Raw genomic sequence first — 20,122 nt, forward strand, 5'->3', positions numbered from 1 at the left:
GATATCTGTATAGCATCTTGTATTTATACAAAATCAAAATTATACATTTTAATTTTATTGTTCTTACAAATTTATCGAAAAAAATATTTCAAACCTCCCTGAATTTTTTGTATTTATTAAATTTAACAAATTTTTTTTATATTACGTTAATTCCATAATGATATTAAAAAAGTTTCACAATCATTCAATTACAAAAAAATACATTAATGCAGTCACAGGAGACAATAAAAAGTATCTTAAATATTTTAGATAAATATTTTATTTATACAACGATACACTTAGTTTTATACAAAATACAATGATACAAAATAAATTAATAAAATTTTAGGCAGTTCACATATATCATATCCCAGACATAAACTTAATATGGCAGAGTTTCATTTCCACTTGTTTTCAAGCAAATAAAATAAAAAAATATAATTTCGTACAATGGTACATGTATTCAATATGAAGTCTAAACTAATTGCGCATGCGTAACACACGTGACAAGTGGGCGTTCCTACTACTCTCAGTAAATTATATGGCAGCGAATTATCGAACTATATTATCTTATCAAACATATAACTTGATACATTATTTACCAAAGCTACTTGACATATTTATCAAAACTCGAATATTTGATATATTTATCAGAATTTGGATATTGAGATATTTTTCATTAAGACTCAAATACTTGATACATTTATCAAAACTCAGACATGCATATATTATTAATGCAACCTTGGATACTTAATATATTACTCATCAGAGCTCGAATACTAATTAAGTACCACAGTTTCGAATCCTATTTGTGAATACTAAATGAATGCTAAACTTGTTCATATTAACACGACGATAAAATTGATTAGAATCGATCGCAAGAAATTTCTGCTCGTGAATAATCGGAAACGAAATGATCTCAGATCGGTCGAGAATCATATCTATCAAAGGAGCAGTTTGGTTACTTCATGGTCGAGAAACCTGAAGACTGATGCTGTCTCGCTTGTAGGTCGACGCGTCTCGTCTCATTGAGCCCCGATATTGTTCTCTTCAGGATGAGCGGCAATGTATTCGAGAGCCTTGAGAATCTGGGGTGGAATGGGCGGGATGTGACTACCCTGGGGTTGGAATCCATTCTCGTTAGCCACGTAGGTCACTTGAACAATTTCACCGTTTGGCGCGGTGTAGCTGTAGCTTCCCTGGGCTTCGCGAGCCTCCGCCTGGGTGCCTATGTAGTTAAGGTAGCCGACCTCTTGTGCCTGGATGCCATTTCCCGTCTCGTAACTGTAACTGTAACTTCCGTCTGGATTGGGACCGTCCGCCGTTTGCCTCAGGATTGGAATCGGCGTGGTGTATGACTGGGTCAACGACGCACCCGATGATACGGCTATCAAGCCCAATATGATTGCCTGAAATCATTTTTTTTGTAACATTCTCTTTTTATACTTAGTTTATATTTTTATATGTACTTTTTTTTCAGTATGTTTTTATTTGTGTTCTGTTTGCGTTTTTAGATTTTGTATATTTTGTTCACATTTTGTTTACACATATTTTTTATACTTCGTTCATACTTTACTGAGTATTTGCCTTATTTTTTCTCTCCCATATTTTTTTGTATTCAGTTTATATTTGTGTTTAAATTTTAGTTCATATTTTTACTTGCAAATTTATTCATATTTTTGTTTATATTTCTACTTATATTTTCAACTTTCAATTTTTTTTTAATTCTTGAAAGCTTAAATGTATTACAAGGTTCTTTTGATGAGAAATGAATAAGTCGCAGTTAATAACGTAATTATAATCGGGTTGAATTTAAAATAGGAAATGTTAATAATAAAATTGTCTGATTGAAATTTTAAAGGTATTTAAAATATCTATCACTTTTTATGACACACTAAGATTGTTATACAAATGATATGCATAGGTATCATGATTTCAGCTTTTCGGAATCTGAATCGTGCAATGAATAATACATGAATGATGCTTGGTAATTTCCCCAGGAAACTAAAAACCTATTAATATGCGATTTATTATCATCACGGTCAAATTTCGTCTGAATTTTTAAACTATATACGAGTGTGATAATTTAAATATAAATATTTATGACATAATCTTTAACCGTTCAAATACTTTTGATATTCTTTCAATTTCTGAGAATTTTGATGATGGATGAATAAAATTAAGTAGAAACTATTTTTTGCAATGATAAATTACATATTTTTATTTTAATTATTATTTATGAATATATATACTGTTTAATATAAATTAAATAACTATTTAAGTGATTATTCAATACATAGATATTTAATATATCTGACACAAATGTTGTTACAAATAATAATATTATTATTAATGTTAAATATGACTATTACTATAAAAATGTATAAATAACATGTTTTTAACATTGGAAAGAGGAAAATATATTGATATTAAAATTTAAAGAACTAAAATTTTATACAAATGAAATGATGAATAAATAAAAACTTAAGAGTATAATTCTCTATTTATACAATAGTACAATAAATATTCTATACTTTGCAAACTTGCTTTCTGTTATTTTTATTAATTTTGTTCTACAAATATTTACAAAATTCCTACTAAAAATAGTCATCATTGTTACAATTATTCTATAATTTTCTATTTTTTATTTTTGCATCTTCCAATTATAATTTCACCAAAGCTCAACATCAATATACGTAGAAACACGAAGACACAATTACTGTTAACCATAACTGTCTTATTCATAACATTTTCAAAATTAAATATTAAATATCAGTAATATAGTTACATTGTTGTGCTCATACATAAATATCAACAGTTGTCAAACTTTCTAAATGTCAAAATAGAAAAAGCAATTACAAAATTTTCCTATACTAAAAGAAGTTCCTAACATTCTCTCCAAGTATAAACTGCTATTGCATAACACTGATAAAATCTCGCTAATCAAATAAAAAAGTTTGAATAATTAATTCTCCAAAAACGCTTGATCCGTAAAAACTGTTAAAGGAAAAAACTAAACATTTTATGTGTTTACCGGTTCTCAGAAATTTTCGAAACGTACCATCACTTCGACTCGTCTTAGATCGCAAAATTATGCAAGATCGAGGTGTGACACAACATCGACCACCCATGAATAACCGGATATTGTACTTGAACTCACCAGTCTGTACATCCTGAATCTCTTTCGATTTTAAGTACAGTCTTTTTTTGTGGTTCCTCCACACGAGTTTCACGTTGCACTGACTCGTAATACCATGGACAGGATCCCTTTATATATCCATCAGGTGAACATTCGGCGAATTTCTGGCAAGGTACACACTGCCTTATTTATTCCCCCTCTATCCCCTTTCTCTCCCACTTTGCGAAGGAGGACACCTTCAAATTTTGCGAACAATCATGCTCTTCCAGCTTGACAATGTCGTGGGAGGATCGGAAAGCCGAAACCGTTACTTGCATCTCTATTTTTTATATTTCGGTATTTTTTCATAACTTTTTGTTACCTATTCTTTTAATATTATAGAAGCTTTGTTTTTAATTAAATTTATGCTTCTTATCGTTAATTTTTCGTGGTTAAATTTTGTGAGTATTAATCGAAATTGTTCGAAGATTTTTTTAGTTGCATGATGGTACTTTTATTAGTAACGCGATTTTTTACTAGTAATACGTATTAATTAGGTTTTTATTATGGTGGATATTATGAATTTTTGTTTACTGCGTTTTTTAAGTTTTGACGATTAAAAAGATAATTAATTCTTCTTTTTGTTAAGATAGTCAGAGTTTTTTGCACTAATAGCATCATCAATTTTTATGGTTATTGCATCTTTTAAATTTTGTTAATTAAAATTGTGGGATGGGTATCTTTATTAGGATAGTACTATTTTTAGTTAAATTTTTATTATTTAAGACATTATGATTTTTTGTATGTATTTTTTTAGGTCTGTGTTAAAACTGTTTTTATAAGATGTGTGTCCCTCAAAGCATTATCATTTTTTAGAATTATCATATTTTTCTCAAGGTCCAAAAATTTTTCTGTTTCATCAGAATAATAGTGCTTGTAATTAAATTTATGCTCCTTAAGATATTATCAGTTGTTAAAAATACTGTGTCTTTCAAATTGTAAATTTTTTATGAAAATTGTAGAGTGGCTAATTTATATTAATAATTTATATTATATTAATAATAATTTTCCAATTATTACAATAACTGCATTTCTTTAATTTTATTCATTAAAATTATAAGTTAATGAATTATCTGTTAGTATAATTTTTTTTTAGTTAGATTTTAGTCTTTCAAGTACTGTCAATTTTTTTAGGAGTTATGAATTAAAATTTTGTAGTGACTTATTCTTATATTAGGATAATTTTTTGTTAATTTATATACAGATTGTTTACAGTTGTGCTAATTCCAAAAATCATACGACTATGTTGTTATAATAATACATACGAATTTTGCAGAAAATATATAACAAATACTATATTATGGATCTCAGTATTTTTTTGTTTCACTATATAAACGACTTCGTTAATTCTCCCTAAACATTGAGATTGATTAATGCACATATAAATCGTATAAAGCACTTCCCCATAATTACTTTATATTATATAATACACAACATGAATTATACAATAAATGTACATTATATAACAATTTCAATTAACAAGGTAATGATTACAATTTCTTCTATGACAATTACAATTGTAACGTTCGACATGTATGATTTATAGGAGAATATGACACCAGTAACATATTACTAATTAAAGTGACTAATTACACGGTGAAAGTCCGTGTTCGAAATGAATCATTGCGCGATGGAACAGACGAGAGACGAACTAAATATATCTTTGAAGAATCGAAGATTTTCAATTTCAGTTCTTACCTAACCTCCAAAAGAGAAATTTGCTTCAGGGTGTAACCCGAATTAAATAATATGAGTAATTAGCAAAAGTAAAGCATGTTGCTATAAATTTGTCAGGGATGCAACGCATCTTTATTTACAAGCGAATGTGATCCTACAGGTGCAGGAACATTTGGGCACTTGCGTAACGTTATATAACAGATATGCAGTTCAATATTTTAAGACTGCAGGACCTTAAGGATTCCCAACTTATTTGACTTTTAATTTCGACGTGGGCCCTGGTAAATAAAACTCAAAATATACTTAATACTTGCGAGCTATAAAGTCTGAATCAGAATTGCTTTTCATAGCTTCCTGCTTTTAAAGACTCTTTAGGTTACGTCAAAATGTCTCCGCATTTTATGGTTATAAAATGTTCGACCAATGGCGGTGGAAAATCTGATGCTACAGTTAGGAATTTAAGCAACATTGTATTAACTGAAATTATGTGAAATGTTTTATATTTCAAATAGTTGAAGAGATATATAAAAACGTAATATTCAAGCATGTTATATTTATGTTTCTAGAGAAACAATTAATATCTGAATATTTAAATAAATGAATGACACTAGATCTCTACAAAAAGTAATATCTAAGTGTTGAAATACAAAAATATCTTAATATCTGAAGATAACTTTTATATACTTAAGAAAAATAATATCTAAATGTACAAATATAAAAATTTGTAGATATTCAAAGATAATATGCAAATACATATGTAAACATTTAGGGAAAATAATATTTAAATATCCAAACATAAAAACATCTAATAATCTAGAGATAACAGTATGTAAATATCCAAAAGAAATAATATTTATATAAGAATAAAAATATCTAAATATACAAACATAAGAACAATTAAATATCTGCAGCTAAATTTATATAGATGTCTAAAGAAAATAATATCCAAATAATCAAAGATAAAATATCTGAACATCCAAAGATAAAAATATTTAATATGCAAAGATAATAATATCTAACATCTATATATCAAAAAAGTAATATCTAAATATTTTAGAAAAATACTACGATATCTAAATATCTAAATATAAAGAGGTATGGAAAATTAGTTATCTGAATTAATATTAATTTTAATTAATATCTACTTCCTCTACTACAATTTACGAGAATAACCTAATCTAAACAGTATATCTCAAATCATCTACGTAACAATGAAACCTAACTTTACAATTTGTAATAATATAAGCACAATATAAAAATAGCGCAACATATAGAAAAACTGTTGATAAACTGTTCACTCCACAGTACTAATGCCATCAAACTTCTATTTATAAATAAAACGGTCATTATAACCAATCCTAATTAAATTACCAAATCCGAATAACGTTTCAAATCACCAAGCACCCAACGTTTTAAATTAGATAACCGTGTTGTAACTTACAAGGGAATGTAGCAATATAGATATAATTAGGGAAATAAAGAGTTAATTAAAAGGCAGCATTCGTAGGCCAATAACCTTCTTTCCAAGGCTAATGGCTCGCATCATCAAGATGCGTAATGACATTTGCGAGAGAGACCGAAATCACCGTGCAATTCTCAAAAACATCACACCACGAGGAAAAAAACTATTTATTACCCCATAATTAAAGATTAGCACGATAGGAGTTTATGACCGTCTTAACTATCGTTTGAAAAAGTATTTTGACACGAGCAGGGAACCAGAAGGACAAAATCTGCATATCTACGAAACGTTTGATTCGACTACTTCATAAAATGCAGATAATCGTGTGGATATTTCGTAATGAAATCGAACAAGATAAACGAACGTGTATCTAATACGTTAAATTAATGGAGACCAGAGGTTCAAGTACACACGCATTCGTCTCCTCTACTCAGAGGTTCGTCGCGTACGTTTTTAATTAATGCCAAGCATTTGTAACCTTTGAGGACGCACAGTGAAAGGTACAATCGATGATTTATACTTTCGACGTCTAACGTTGATTCGAGTGAAAGATGTTTTCTAATGTTCGAAGGACAGACGACACTGTAATTGGCCGCCCTGTTGTCTAGCATTTTGACGGATTAATTGATGTAACGTGTAATTTCGTTTCAAGAGTACCACCATGTTAATTTATATCGTGTACAGGTTTCTAATTAAGTTACAATCAAGTTTCGATGTTATTGATGACGTAGTTTGCTATGGAATCATTTTTAGAAGGATTTTCGCGCGTAATAGTAAGGCGCCATTATAGCGAACGAGGATGTACGAAGACGCTCGGAGATGCACGAAGATCTACGGATGCACAAAGATGCAAGGAGATTATCGAAAGTGATCGGAAATCTTTCGTTAAAAGCTGAAGTTATGCTACATTGTCATATGTTAGATAACGGAATTAAAGTACTACACGTTAGTTTACCGCGAGTTATATTGATATATATTGAATTATTACGTGTTAGGTTAACTGTTGTTGCTACATTGTATCACTACGTGTTAATTACGTGTTAAATTGTTATGCGTTGGTTTATCATGGGTTAGGTTTTTACACGTTAAATTATTAGATTATTACCCATTAGATTATTGTTACATGTTTACCTATTACTACGCGTTAAATTGCTACCTGCTAAGTTACTACACGTTAGATTACCAAATATTGCATAACCATGTGTTGGACTACCAAATATTGTATAACCACCCGTTAGATTACCAAATATTATATAACCACCACCAAATATTGTATAATAATGTACAACCACATGTTAGATTAGTTTGTGTTAAATTATCACGCGCCAGATTTTCACGTGTTAAATTATAACCTGTTAGCTTATCACGCGTTAAATTATCATATGTTAAATTATCACATGTTACATTATTACGCGTTAGATTACAACGCATTAAGTTGCTACGCACTGAATTACAACGTGTTAAATTACCATATGTTAAATTATGACATGTTAGATTATTACTTGCTAGATTACAACGCATTAAGTTGCTACGCATTGAATTACAACGTGTTAGATTACCACACGTTAAATTATGACATGTTAGATCATTAATCGCTAGGTTACCACGCATTAAATTGTTACGCACTGAATTACAACGTGTTAGATTACCACATGTTAAATTATGACATGTTAGATTATTACTTGCTAGATTACAACGCATTAAATTGTTACGCACTGAATTACAACGTGTTAGATTACCACACGTTAAATTATGACACGTTAGATTATTAATCGCTAGGTTACCACGCATTAAGTTGCTACGCACTGAATTACAACGTGTTAGATTACCATATGTTAAATTATGACATGTTAGATTATTGCTTGCTAGATTACCACGCATTCAGTTGCTACGCACTGAATTACAACGTGTTAGATTACCACATGTTAAATTATGACACGTTAGATTATTACGCGCTAGATTACCACGCATTCAGTTACTACGCATTGAATTATGTGTTAGATTACCACATGTCATACAACAACGCATTCAATTACTACGCGTCAGTTTACTGCACGTTCGATTAACACTTGTTAGATTATTACGCGTTAGCTTATTGTGCGTTAAATTTTCACGCATTAGACTATTACGTGTTAGATTACTACACGCTGCATTACTACACATTAGATTACTACACGTTGACAAAATTTCCAAAACTATCAAATAACTGTTTCTTAAAAATATGTCCAAGTAGAATTCTTTCTTTAAATGAAAGATCCGAATGCTTTTTAAAAAATAAAGCACAACAAATCCACCAGATTTTAAAAGGAATGGTAGATTTAATTTTGAACAAAAATAAAGAAATGAAAGATATAAGTTCGAACAAAATTTTTGTCAAAAATGAAAGGTAAGTTTATTATGAGGATGTGTTGTACGTTAAAAGGTCATGAATATGCAGTAATGTATTTCATAGAATGCTTATTTCGGTATTTTCTGAGAAGCAACGATATGGCTTAAAATACAGTATGGGAAACCCTGCCCCATAATATTTTTACTTTCACAAGGTGGATGAGTCGGATTCCCTTTAGCTGGTTCAACGAAAGTTACGTAGCCAACGATTAAGGGGACTCTTACAACGGGTTATAATAATTTATCACTTGCACCTCCGTTCGAGATTCCAACCTTTATCGAGGCTTAACGACCATGAGAAATCGCATCCCATATTGATTCTCTTATCAGTTTTCACTGGCACATTTCATTTTGAAAAGTCGTATGATATAATCGAAGGGACATTTTGGCAGAATTATACAACGTTGACTGTTAATGTAACATTTCTTTTTTTTCGAGGAAAGTGAACTGATTTTATTTGGATTGTTTGATAAATAAACTGAAACGTTTATGTATTATTTCTTATTTATTTAATTTGATGCAGCTTTCTTTTGTGTTTGCATCTGTGTGACATTTCATCGTAAAATGTAATAGTAACCTAACCTGTTACTACTTTCTAACAACTCACTTTGTAATTTAGTAAATTCCCTCTTTCAATGAATTTTAACTTTTGCATTTGAATTGTTATATTTTATTATAAAATGTGAAAGTAACATATCCTGCTTTTCGAGCACAATACTTTATAATTTATTAAATTTCTTCCTTTATTAAATTACAATTTTTATATTTTTTCGTAAATATAAAAAAGAAGAATCTCATAAAAGTTTCAGTTCCTTCAGAATTTAAACAAATTAGAAATGTCAGCATTTTAAATTTAAAAATTGTTTTAAACAAACCTACAATTTTCCAATATCATATGTACATAACACTTTTATTTAGTACTTAAATTTGAAATACATTACATATTAATATTTCCCATAAATAATTATTTTTACAATTACTAATTAACATAATTAACTGGTAATTTTGTTTAAAAAACTCCTTATTGGATTAAAATTGTATTAAAATTAAAATTGATTAACAGTATCGTTTATATTAGAACAAAATATCTTATAATTATAGTCTTACAACATATTTTATGTATTAACTTGAAATAACAACAATTTTGTATTATTAAAATGTAAGTATACAAGGAATGTAGTTTGGTAAAGAAAGTCGGAAACGTGGGTGAAATTATTATGCATGAATCTTGTTATGTGATTTATTACACGCTGACAGCAATATGAATTGGAACCATTCACTTTTTCCTTAAATGTTAGGTTCAGGTTACTTCTTTCTCTTACCAGAGTAATTTATGGCGTTTATTATCGTCACCACATTAATACTCAAAAATCGCTACATTACCCTGTTTTTTTCTCTGCGGGTGATACTTATAAATCAAATATATTTAATCCACATTAATCAAAGTCGGAATATAAACGAGAGTGGAAGATATATCTCAATTAAAAATCTTGAAGAGTATTTATCTTACAGTACTATCAAAAGTAGATCTTATATACATTAGGTTTTATTAATGTTAGTTACAATTAAGGTTAAGTCTGGTTCAGGTTAATTCTACTTGAGGTCCTATTTATGGTTAATAGTAGTTAAGGTTGGGTTTAACTGAGATTTCTGGCATTTAAGATTAGGTTAGGTCTGAAGAGTATTTATCTTTCAGTACTATCAAAAGTAGATAGATCTTATATATGTTAGGTTTTATTAAGGTTAGCTATAATTAAGGCTAAGTCTGGTACAGGTTAATTCTGCTTGAGATCCTATTTATGGTTAATAATAGTTAAGGTTGGGTTTAACTGAGATTTCTAGCATTTAAGATTAGGTTAGGTCTGAAGAGTATTTATCTTTCAGTACTATCAAAAGTAGATAGATCTTATATATGTTAGGTTTTATTAAGGTTAGCTATAATTAAGGTTAAGTCTGGTTCAGGTTAATTCCACTTGAGATCCTATTTATGGTTATTAATAGTTAAGGTTGGGTTTAACTGAGATTTGTGGCAGTTAAGGTAAGATTAGGTTAAGTCTGCTTGAAGCATATTCAAATTAAAGTTATTAACAACTAAGGTTATTTTGGATAAGACTAGTTGTCATCAAGATTAGTACTAGCTTTTTAGTTAAATTTTAGTTAAAGTTTTAGTTAAAGTTATAGTTGAAGTTCTAGTTAAAATTCTAGTTACGTTCCAGTGAAGTTTAGATTAAAGTTAGTAATAGTTAAGAGTACCTTAGATAAGATTACTAAGGCTAGTACTAGTTAAAATTTGTATTAAAATCTAGCAACAGTCTTAATTAAAATTACAAGTACTGTTATAGTTAAGTACTAATTAAAATTTCAGTTAAGATTGTAGAAATTAAAATTAGTTCTAAATTTCTACTAACTTCAAAATTTTGTTGAGGTCAGTACAAGTTAAGCTTGAGTCCAAGATCAATACTATTTATAATTAGTTTTATCTCAAATTAGTAATACGTAAAACTAAACCTAGCTAACCTTAATTCTAGTTAAACTTAACACTTTAGTCTAATCTAGACAAATGTATTACCGGCTTATACTAATTAAGGTTAGTTACACTTAACGTTAGGTCCTGTCCAAATTAGCTCTAAGGATAGCAGTAGCTAAATCTCAATAAAATTTGTTCTGGACTAACTAACATTTGATCCACGTAAGATTAGATCTCATTAAAATGAATTCTGTCTAGACAGATTTGCTTAACTGGCTTAAAATAATTTTTCTTAAAGTTAGTTCTGAACAAGGTTAGCTCTTGATATAGATAAAATCTAACTGACGTTAAAATTAGTTTCAACTGAAATGTCTAACAGAAACTTGCTTCATGTCTAACAAAAGATAAATTTACTTAACCCAAACCTAGTTCAAGATATAGTAAATTGCCTTCACTTGTTATATTTTAAAAACTTTTTAAATTTAAGAATATTAGAAGATATCTTAAAAATTTGTGTCACAACAATGTGTCTTCTAATGTGAGAATACAGATCTAATACACATAATAGAAATCTAATTGTAGATTAAGTTCAGAATTATTAGACTAATCACATACGCGATTTACTGACATAATAATCCTATTCTTCAACTATTTTCATTTTCAGAATTTTCTATAATTCATAATACTTTGAACGACACAATTGGTATTTACGAAAGTACCAGAAATTATGTATCTATCTAACCAATCAATTAACCTCCACTTGCTCAACGTGCAATTAAAGAATGTTAAAAACATCGAAATCTTCGTTACAACATAAAACGAAAGCACAATTTCTTCTCACCCAAGTCCCCTTATAATTTGCAACCATCTTCAACACTCTATCTTACCGACAGAAAAAACGATGATCGACGAATAATCATGCACGAGAGCTGGTAGATGACTCAAAGGGATATTTCTCAAGAAACACTCACCGCTCAAAGTACTGTCCTCAAAAAAAAGAAACAGTGCAAATTAAACGAGAGCCCGTAAAAAAAATCGAAACATGAACTAAAGGCTTACAAAATTATATCTTGCACTTATAATTTCATCAATCAAGAGGTTACGAGGGATCTTAAATGTCGAGTACAAGATGACCCGTTGGTAAATTTGATGCGTTCAAATATCGTGTTTACGGGTTTCCAGACTTTCGTTTTAGCGTAACCTTAAGGAAAAAAAGAAGAAATCCTATGGCCGCGGGTCATAAGGACATCACGCTTCTTTCTTTCCCGGATGAATAGATTTATGTATTGGCAAATTGTGGGATTACGGCGTGCATTTCTACAAAATACGTAGGTGTAATTGCGAAATGAAATTTCGACATTCAAATTTCGAGAGTAAATATCTTCCAAGATATGTCGTTATTCTTGTTTATGTGGGAAGGAAACGTTTACCATTTTTATGAATTTTTATACCTGTGGTTTTTATTTTAATTGTGTCGAATTTATATGCTGTGTCTGTTTCTACATTTCATATTTATTTATTACTGATTTTGTTTTTATAATTATATTTGATTCTATATTTTACATTTATTTATATCTAATTTTGTTTCTACATTTTTGATCTGATTTTATATTTATACTTCTGGTATACATCTTGTATACATCTGGTTTTGTTTATATAGTTATGTCTGATTTTACATTTTATATTTACATATTAAATAACTTATTTTGTGTATAAATGTAGTCTTAGAATTATAACATGATTTCATGACAGAAACGTACTGTAAAATAACATTTATAACATATCAAGTCGAAGTTCTAGATTTAGTATAATTAATCTCAAGAATATTTTGTTAGCATTCTTACAATTAGTACAAAATGGCTGACTGTCACTTACAACAAACAATTACTACTTTTACAATATATAAAAACCAACATTATTTTATGACATAAAAATGACACAAAATGGCGTTTATGGCACATCAATTTAAAGCTGAATTACTGTAAATGGCGACATAACTTCATTTGTATTTTTAAGACAAAATGGCTGTTTGTCAATTATAGGAAACAATTACTAATTTTATAATATTGGAAGACTCATATGGTTTGATAACATAAAACACTCAAAATAACCTTTGTAGCACGTCGATTTGAAGCTTAAATACAAAAAATAACGATATAAATCAGTAATATTTCTATCATAAAATGGTTGCTTCTCAATTATATTAAGCTATCACTGATTTCACAACTAATACAGTCTGAAATAATTTGATGATATAACAGTACCATAAAATGGCACTTGTCATAAATCAAAATGAAGCTTAAGACTTACTGAAAATGATGGCTTAAACGTTTTGTTAATATTCTCAAAATAAGATGGCAGATTCCTTGCTAGAATACAGTATGAATCAACCAATTTGCAACGTAAACAAAATTGCAATTCTAATGTTATATTTTTCTACACGATAATAATATTGATTAAATCTTTTTAGATTCATTTTTAGAACATTTTAAGCTTGAAACTGCTATTTCATAAGTGACATTTTACCACACTTTTATGTCATGAAATTGCGTTAGAGATTTTATATACGATATACCTAACCTAATTTTGTTTTCTACATACTTGCTGTTAACATTAAAAATATCACAAATACACTTACACAGTAATTTAAAAAAAGCTTAAGCTTCAACTTTTTATACTACAATAGATCATTCAAGACACTTTTATGTCACAAACTTATATTACACTTTTTACATTACGAAATTGAATATCGAGTATACAAAAATTTAACACAAAAATTATAAATTTTTTGTACGATTTAAAAATAGTCCTAGAAAAAGTATTTAAAAGAAAAGATTTCAACCCTCCCAACAATTCTACCATTAAAACAATAAAACTATCAAACTAAGTTTGATTCATGAAATTAATTTTCAAAATCACTGTTATAAAGCAAAATGCAATTTTTTCCTCAATTCAACTGTACTTGAGGGTAACATAAAGATTGCAGAACGGTTGATGCATACTTCCTGCAAAAAAAAAGAATTTTTTTGGCAGTGCAGCTCCGGTGGAGATAGATGAACTTATTTATTCGGTTCGCGTGCTGTAGCCAAGGCTCAACAGATTTGTTACACGGCTGAATTTATAACACACGTGAAACACGAAAATTCGCCCAAAGGGATCACCGGGTCAATGGAAGCATTGAAAATGAATTCCATATTTGGTGAGCCTTTCGTAGATTCGTTTTACGCGCGAGAGTGCATCTCATAATATGATTAACGCTTGGTATTCGAATAATTAAGATTATTAATCGTTTGAGAAAATTATTCTATACACGAACGTGCAGAATTATCGAAATATTTCATACATTTTTAATCAATTGGCAATTTTAAATTAAATTAGTCTTCCATTGGCTTTTAAATCAAATTAAATTGTCTTTTAATTAACTTTTAATTCATATTAAATTGATCTATGTGACGAAGCACGTTCTCCATTACAGTGATATTCAATAATTGCGAGATAGCTAATTACGGTATCAAAGGAAAATTTTTATCAGTCAATTTTTAAATTATTTCATTTTGGATTACCATAATATAAATTAGTAAATATTTAATTATATAACTTCTTCATAATATAATATTCAGGGAGATTTTTATTTATGGGATAAATAAATTAAAATTTTGAAAATGAGAACCAAGAGGTTTTTTTATAAAATTATATTCGGGGTGTTGGTACCGTAATCGTGTACTTACACCAAAAACTTGTTAATATCTTATCAAATAAGATATTTCAAAAACCACGATCCCTAAACAATAAAATCAGTTTCTAGAAGAAATACGATTTTCTACTGAACATAACCATAATATGGAACCTAACCTCAATCCTAATCTATTTAACTAACATCTGAACAACCATTACTTACAAATTTTAAACTCATTTAAGCTTATCAACCTTCAAATTTTAAATAAACTTATAAATCTAACTAAAGTCTTGAACTTTGAAGAATTCTATAAAAATAAATTAACATAGCAGTGTTAGAAAAGAGCACCATACAAATGAAGATCTAGTAAAAATATCAACCCAATTACTAATTAATTACAATAATTCAAATATTCCATAAAACAAATTCTTCACCACCCATCTACCACCAAACAAAGAGATCACAATTTTTAAATAAAGAAACAAAAAGTAACAAAAGTGTGATTCTCTCGACGAAAATGGACTGAACAAATGAAGCCAACTTCCATAATTTGTAGCTATTCTTCATCTTGACTGCTTTGTTCGTTAACGAGGGTCACATGCAGTGTCTCCATATTAGGCCAATCTTTTAATCGGATCGTTTGAATTATACTCACGTAATAAGGTGGTCAGAGATACTTTCTTCGAGCGCAGATTTTCAAGATAATGCAAATGCGTCTTTTTCCCAGAATCTTCATGAACGTTTCATACAGGGACACGATGTTGTACGTCGACGAGATGTGGCTATTCTGTGTACCGTAGCCGGGGTCCACGTCGCCCCTCTATTAGACCCCCTCTAAAAAAAAAGAATTTCGTAATGTTTGCCAGTGTCTAAGCTTGGGCCAGAAATCTATCAATGAGAGAGAGGTCCTCGCACCTGGCAAGGTTTCGGCAAAGATATATAAACGGGTCCGTTAGACTTCGTCTTTACAATCTGAAAACTACTCTGATCAACATGAACACTTTGGTAAGTTTCGCGAGTGGAAGCACTTTTTGTGAATTATACTTTATTTCGTGGATAATACGCTGACTTCTCGAAGGGTGGGAATTTGTGCAATACATTTAAAATAAATATAATAATAGAATTTATGAGAGAGTTAATACTACATTGAAGGTTCATATACAACAATTTTTTTCAAGCTACAGATTCGTATCTGGAAATATTTTTCAAGCTGAAGATTTATATACAAAAATATTTTCTAAACTGAAGATTTATATACAAAAATATTTTTCAAACTGGAGGTTTATGTACAAAAACATTTTTCACACTGAAAATTTATTTTTGACGATATTTTCCCAGTTGTAGATTCATATTTAAAAATATTGATAATATGGTTTATAACGAAACAATATAATAGTACGTTAATTTGTGTCATTTGTGCGCTTAAAATTTTCAGTGACATTGATATAACTCATACGTACAAAAAGTGAAGTTACGTTTTAAAAGAACTTCTTAACAATTTCCATAGTTAAGCTCTTCACAGTCAATATTCAAGACATCGTCCTGTATTTTTAAATGTTACAAAGAGTAATACAAGAGGGAGAGTTATTACAAGATTCCAAATTTTAAATATTACAGAGAGCAACATTAAAAATATTTAGTAATATAAAAATATAAGGTCCAGTATTGTTGATAAAGTAAATAAATTTGTAGGCTTGTGTTTTGTTCGCCTCCATGGTGGCGTCCTCTCTGTGTGCTCCTCTGGAGAACACCACACCGATACCCATCGTCGCATACACCGCCGATGGACCAAATCCAGACGGGTCCTACGCCTTCAGCTACGAGACTGCAAACGGCATCAAGGCATCGGAACACGGTCAACTAAAGCAGCTGAACGATACGAACTCCGTAGTGGTTGTTGAAGGATCCTACAGTTACTCTGTTGCTGACGGAAACCCGGTCGTCTTGAGTTACGTGGCCGACGAAAATGGCTTCCAGCCAAAGGGTGAACATCTTCCGACCCCGCATCCGATCCCTGAAGGAATTTTAAAAGCCTTGGAATACATCGCTGCGCATCCTGAACAAGACAAAGTTCGTTGATCGTTCGATTGTGTTATAGAAATAAGACTTTGACGCGACGATGGCTGCAAACCATCGCGACACTTTCTTTATGGACTCGCTTCTTCCTTTCTGATCATTTAATTTGGCTACAATTTCAAAAGACAAACTATCAAGTTTGAGATTTAACTGATATCTATGATTCGATGGATAACCTAACTAGTTTTTAATCGATTTAATCCAAAGTTCTTAACGGATTCACTAGGTATAAGTTTATTTTGAAAATAAGTAAATAAGTTTAAAATAAATTTTAAAATTCGAAATGAATTTCGTGTATGTTTAGATCTTTCTGTTGGAAAAATTTTTTAGTAAACCTTGATGAAATAATATTAATATTGTATAGTGAAGTTCTGAAACTCGACGTATAAAAAGACATCGTAATAGTTAACAAGTTCACTACATACGAAGATTTGAATAATTGAAGATTAGAGACTCAGCATCACCTGGTATTTGTGAATGGAATTATGGAAATCTGTATACCCTGTGGAGTATCCCTCGACCTCATAGTAGTAGTTAAAGCTTGAATTGCAGCGATTATTAAGGAAAATTGTGTAACAGTTGAACCGTGATGACGGGATGAAACTGGTAACACAAGTATATTTGTATTATAATAAATAATTTTAATTGCAAAATAAATATTAGGCTTGTCTGTCTTTTTAAGCACCCTCTCACGTTGAAATACTCTACTTTGTAATTTTTAAATTCATAACATTTGTTAATATTCTTTCTTGAAATATTTTATTCTTGAGTATCGTAATTTCTAGTTTGTTTTAATGGTAAAATTAAAATGTTAGAATTAAAATTAAATTTTAGAAACAGAACTATTTGATAACCATTTGAACTATTTGTAAGCACAAAATTATTTACAATTTGTCTGTCACTGTTTTCGCAACAAATTGTACACATTTTTCAGAATATTACTATTCTTACTTCATACATTTTTTATTTATTTTGGTAAACTATAACCACGTCAATATAATTTAAAAACGTTTCCAGATTTTTTCTAAGGAAATTCTGCGTTTACTGCTTTAGTTATGAAACTCATTTTATGGCAGCCATTTTTATAGCGTCCCGGTAAAATTGTTCTAACTTTGAACAGAGTCACTATAGTCCTATATAAAATTGCTATATATTCTTCAAATATTAGTTCAGTAAAGTACAAAATTTTAAATATACAAATTCACTTTATTTTTTATTTTAATTTTCAAAATTTGTTCATTTAATTTAACTCATTTCTTCATTAAGTGATGGCTATATTTTCATATAAAATTGCTATATATTCTTCAAATATTAATTGAATAAATTACAAAGTATTAAATATATATTTTGTTCTTAAACGTCAAATGTTGCTTTAACAAAAGTTCACCAAACTTAAAAATAGATGATCATTACATTTTCATATAAAATTGTACATGTACATTCTTTAAATGCAAATTCATAACAGCTTAAATATACAAATGTATGAAGTGTCTACATTTTTCTTGAATTTCGAAAGTTACTTAATTTATTGTTCAACACACTTAAATACAGGTGACTCGTTGCTTTTAAACATAATTTACCGAATGAATCGTACCTTTTTCTGAAACTGTAGATATCGCAAATTTTCAGTAAGACTGTACATCGGACTTGGTATCCTAAACCATCGTCGGAAAAAAATGAAGGAAACGGAGGATTCGAGAGTGAGATGTATGACTACATCACATACGAACGTGTTCGGCGTACGAGACTTATGACGTCATTAACCATTGACCGACATCACTTCAGAGTTGTAACACATTATGGACAGTGATGCATAACCCGTCGGTGAAAAAAGACGAGTTCCACAAAAGTCGCGTGTTACTCATTAAGATGGTAATTAAGTGCACTCTGATCTGCATACTGTTACTCTTTACGAAAGACGGGAGCATCGAAACCTTATTTCAAATAGACTTGGTGTTACAACTACTTCATAACAGATTTTTGAAACTCTATACATTTCTATTAATTCTCTAATTTGAAATATTTTATTTTGAAATATTTTTATTTGACATACTTGAGTTATCAATGTTTCATTCTAAAATTATTCAAATTTTATTCTAAATTTTAAATAAAGGAATACTTCATTCGCAATACTTTTTATCGTAATACTTTAATTTTATATATTCTATTCTGAATTACTTTAATTTGCAAAAATATTTCATTTTTGACTATCCTTGAAAATATCGTAATTTCAAATGTTTACGATAATTTACTTAGTATTATTCTATTTTATTTTCGAATACAATCTAACATATTTTGCAATTACTGCAATTTAAAATAAGGTAATTTATTATATTCAATTTCAATTTATTTTATAATATTTTGTTTTGAAATATTATGTTTCAAAATATTTTATTTCATACGATTCTACTTTAAAATATTTTGTTTAGTATTATCCCAAATATACATATTTTTGATACTTTAATTTTTAATACTTTTCCTTGAAATGTTGACAAAACGAGTCAATGTATTTTACTGAACCATCATTTATGAAACGAATTCGAGTTTTATAAATTGAGGTTATGGTTCTCTTTCGTACTCGCACTTTTGCCGATCGCCCCATAATTTATAGTCAAAAGAAGATGTAGCAATTATAATCCACAGAACTCATCAGATTTTCTTTTTCCCCCTAAAATAAAATTGGCAATAAAAGGGACTCGTTACAAAGATGTGCAGACAATTCAACGTACTGTGACGGAGCATTTAAATGCGATTTCCCAAGAGATGCTTTTCACGAAGCGAAAATCCAGACTTTCTACGAACATTTCACTGATAATCTGCGGCGAATGTAGAAATGTATATTAAAAATTGAATAATGAAATTTTATACATTTATAGAATTTGATTTTTGATGGTATTAATCTGTGAACATTTCAATGTACCGACCATTCTATAATTGAGCTGGAAATATTCTATTTTGAGATATTGTAATTTCACGTTATTGTAATTTGGAATATTCGATTTTAGGATGAAGTAATTTCACTTTTTTCTTTTTTAAAATATTTTATTTTGGGATACTGTGATTTTATGGTGTTCTAAATTAAAATACTTAATTTCGGATTATTTTAGTTCCATGTTGTTCTAGTTTGACATATTTAATTTTGGGGTAGAATAATTTAGAATATACAATTTTGGGATATTGTAGTTTCACTTTGTTCTAATTCGAAATATTCAATTTTAG

The 20,122-nt window shown here is 29.3% G+C and overlaps 2 protein-coding genes across 2 annotated transcripts; one reads left to right on the top strand and one right to left on the bottom strand.

Annotated features, from left to right (window-relative positions):
• Nucleotides 1–241: 241 nt before the first annotated feature.
• On the bottom strand, nucleotides 242–3,667 carry CPR18 (cuticular protein 18). The gene is made up of 2 exons (XM_012281898.2): nucleotides 3,140–3,667; nucleotides 242–1,388 (listed from the first exon to the last, which is right to left on the bottom strand). The coding sequence occupies exons 1-2, from the start codon at nucleotides 3,149–3,151 to the stop codon at nucleotides 1,005–1,007; spliced, it is 396 nt and encodes a 131-aa protein (XP_012137288.1). The 5' UTR covers nucleotides 3,152–3,667; the 3' UTR covers nucleotides 242–1,004.
• Nucleotides 3,668–15,503: 11,836 nt separating this feature from the next.
• CPR21 (cuticular protein 21) lies at nucleotides 15,504–17,560 on the top strand. Its single transcript, XM_003701799.3, has 2 exons — nucleotides 15,504–15,832; nucleotides 16,520–17,560. The coding sequence occupies exons 1-2, from the start codon at nucleotides 15,722–15,724 to the stop codon at nucleotides 16,904–16,906; spliced, it is 498 nt and encodes a 165-aa protein (XP_003701847.2). The 5' UTR covers nucleotides 15,504–15,721; the 3' UTR covers nucleotides 16,907–17,560.
• Nucleotides 17,561–20,122: the final 2,562 nt, after the last annotated feature.

This window comes from Megachile rotundata, chromosome 4 (genome assembly GCF_050947335.1).
Source record: "Megachile rotundata isolate GNS110a chromosome 4, iyMegRotu1, whole genome shotgun sequence".
In the NCBI taxonomy this organism is placed as follows: Eukaryota; Metazoa; Arthropoda; class Insecta; order Hymenoptera; family Megachilidae; genus Megachile; species Megachile rotundata.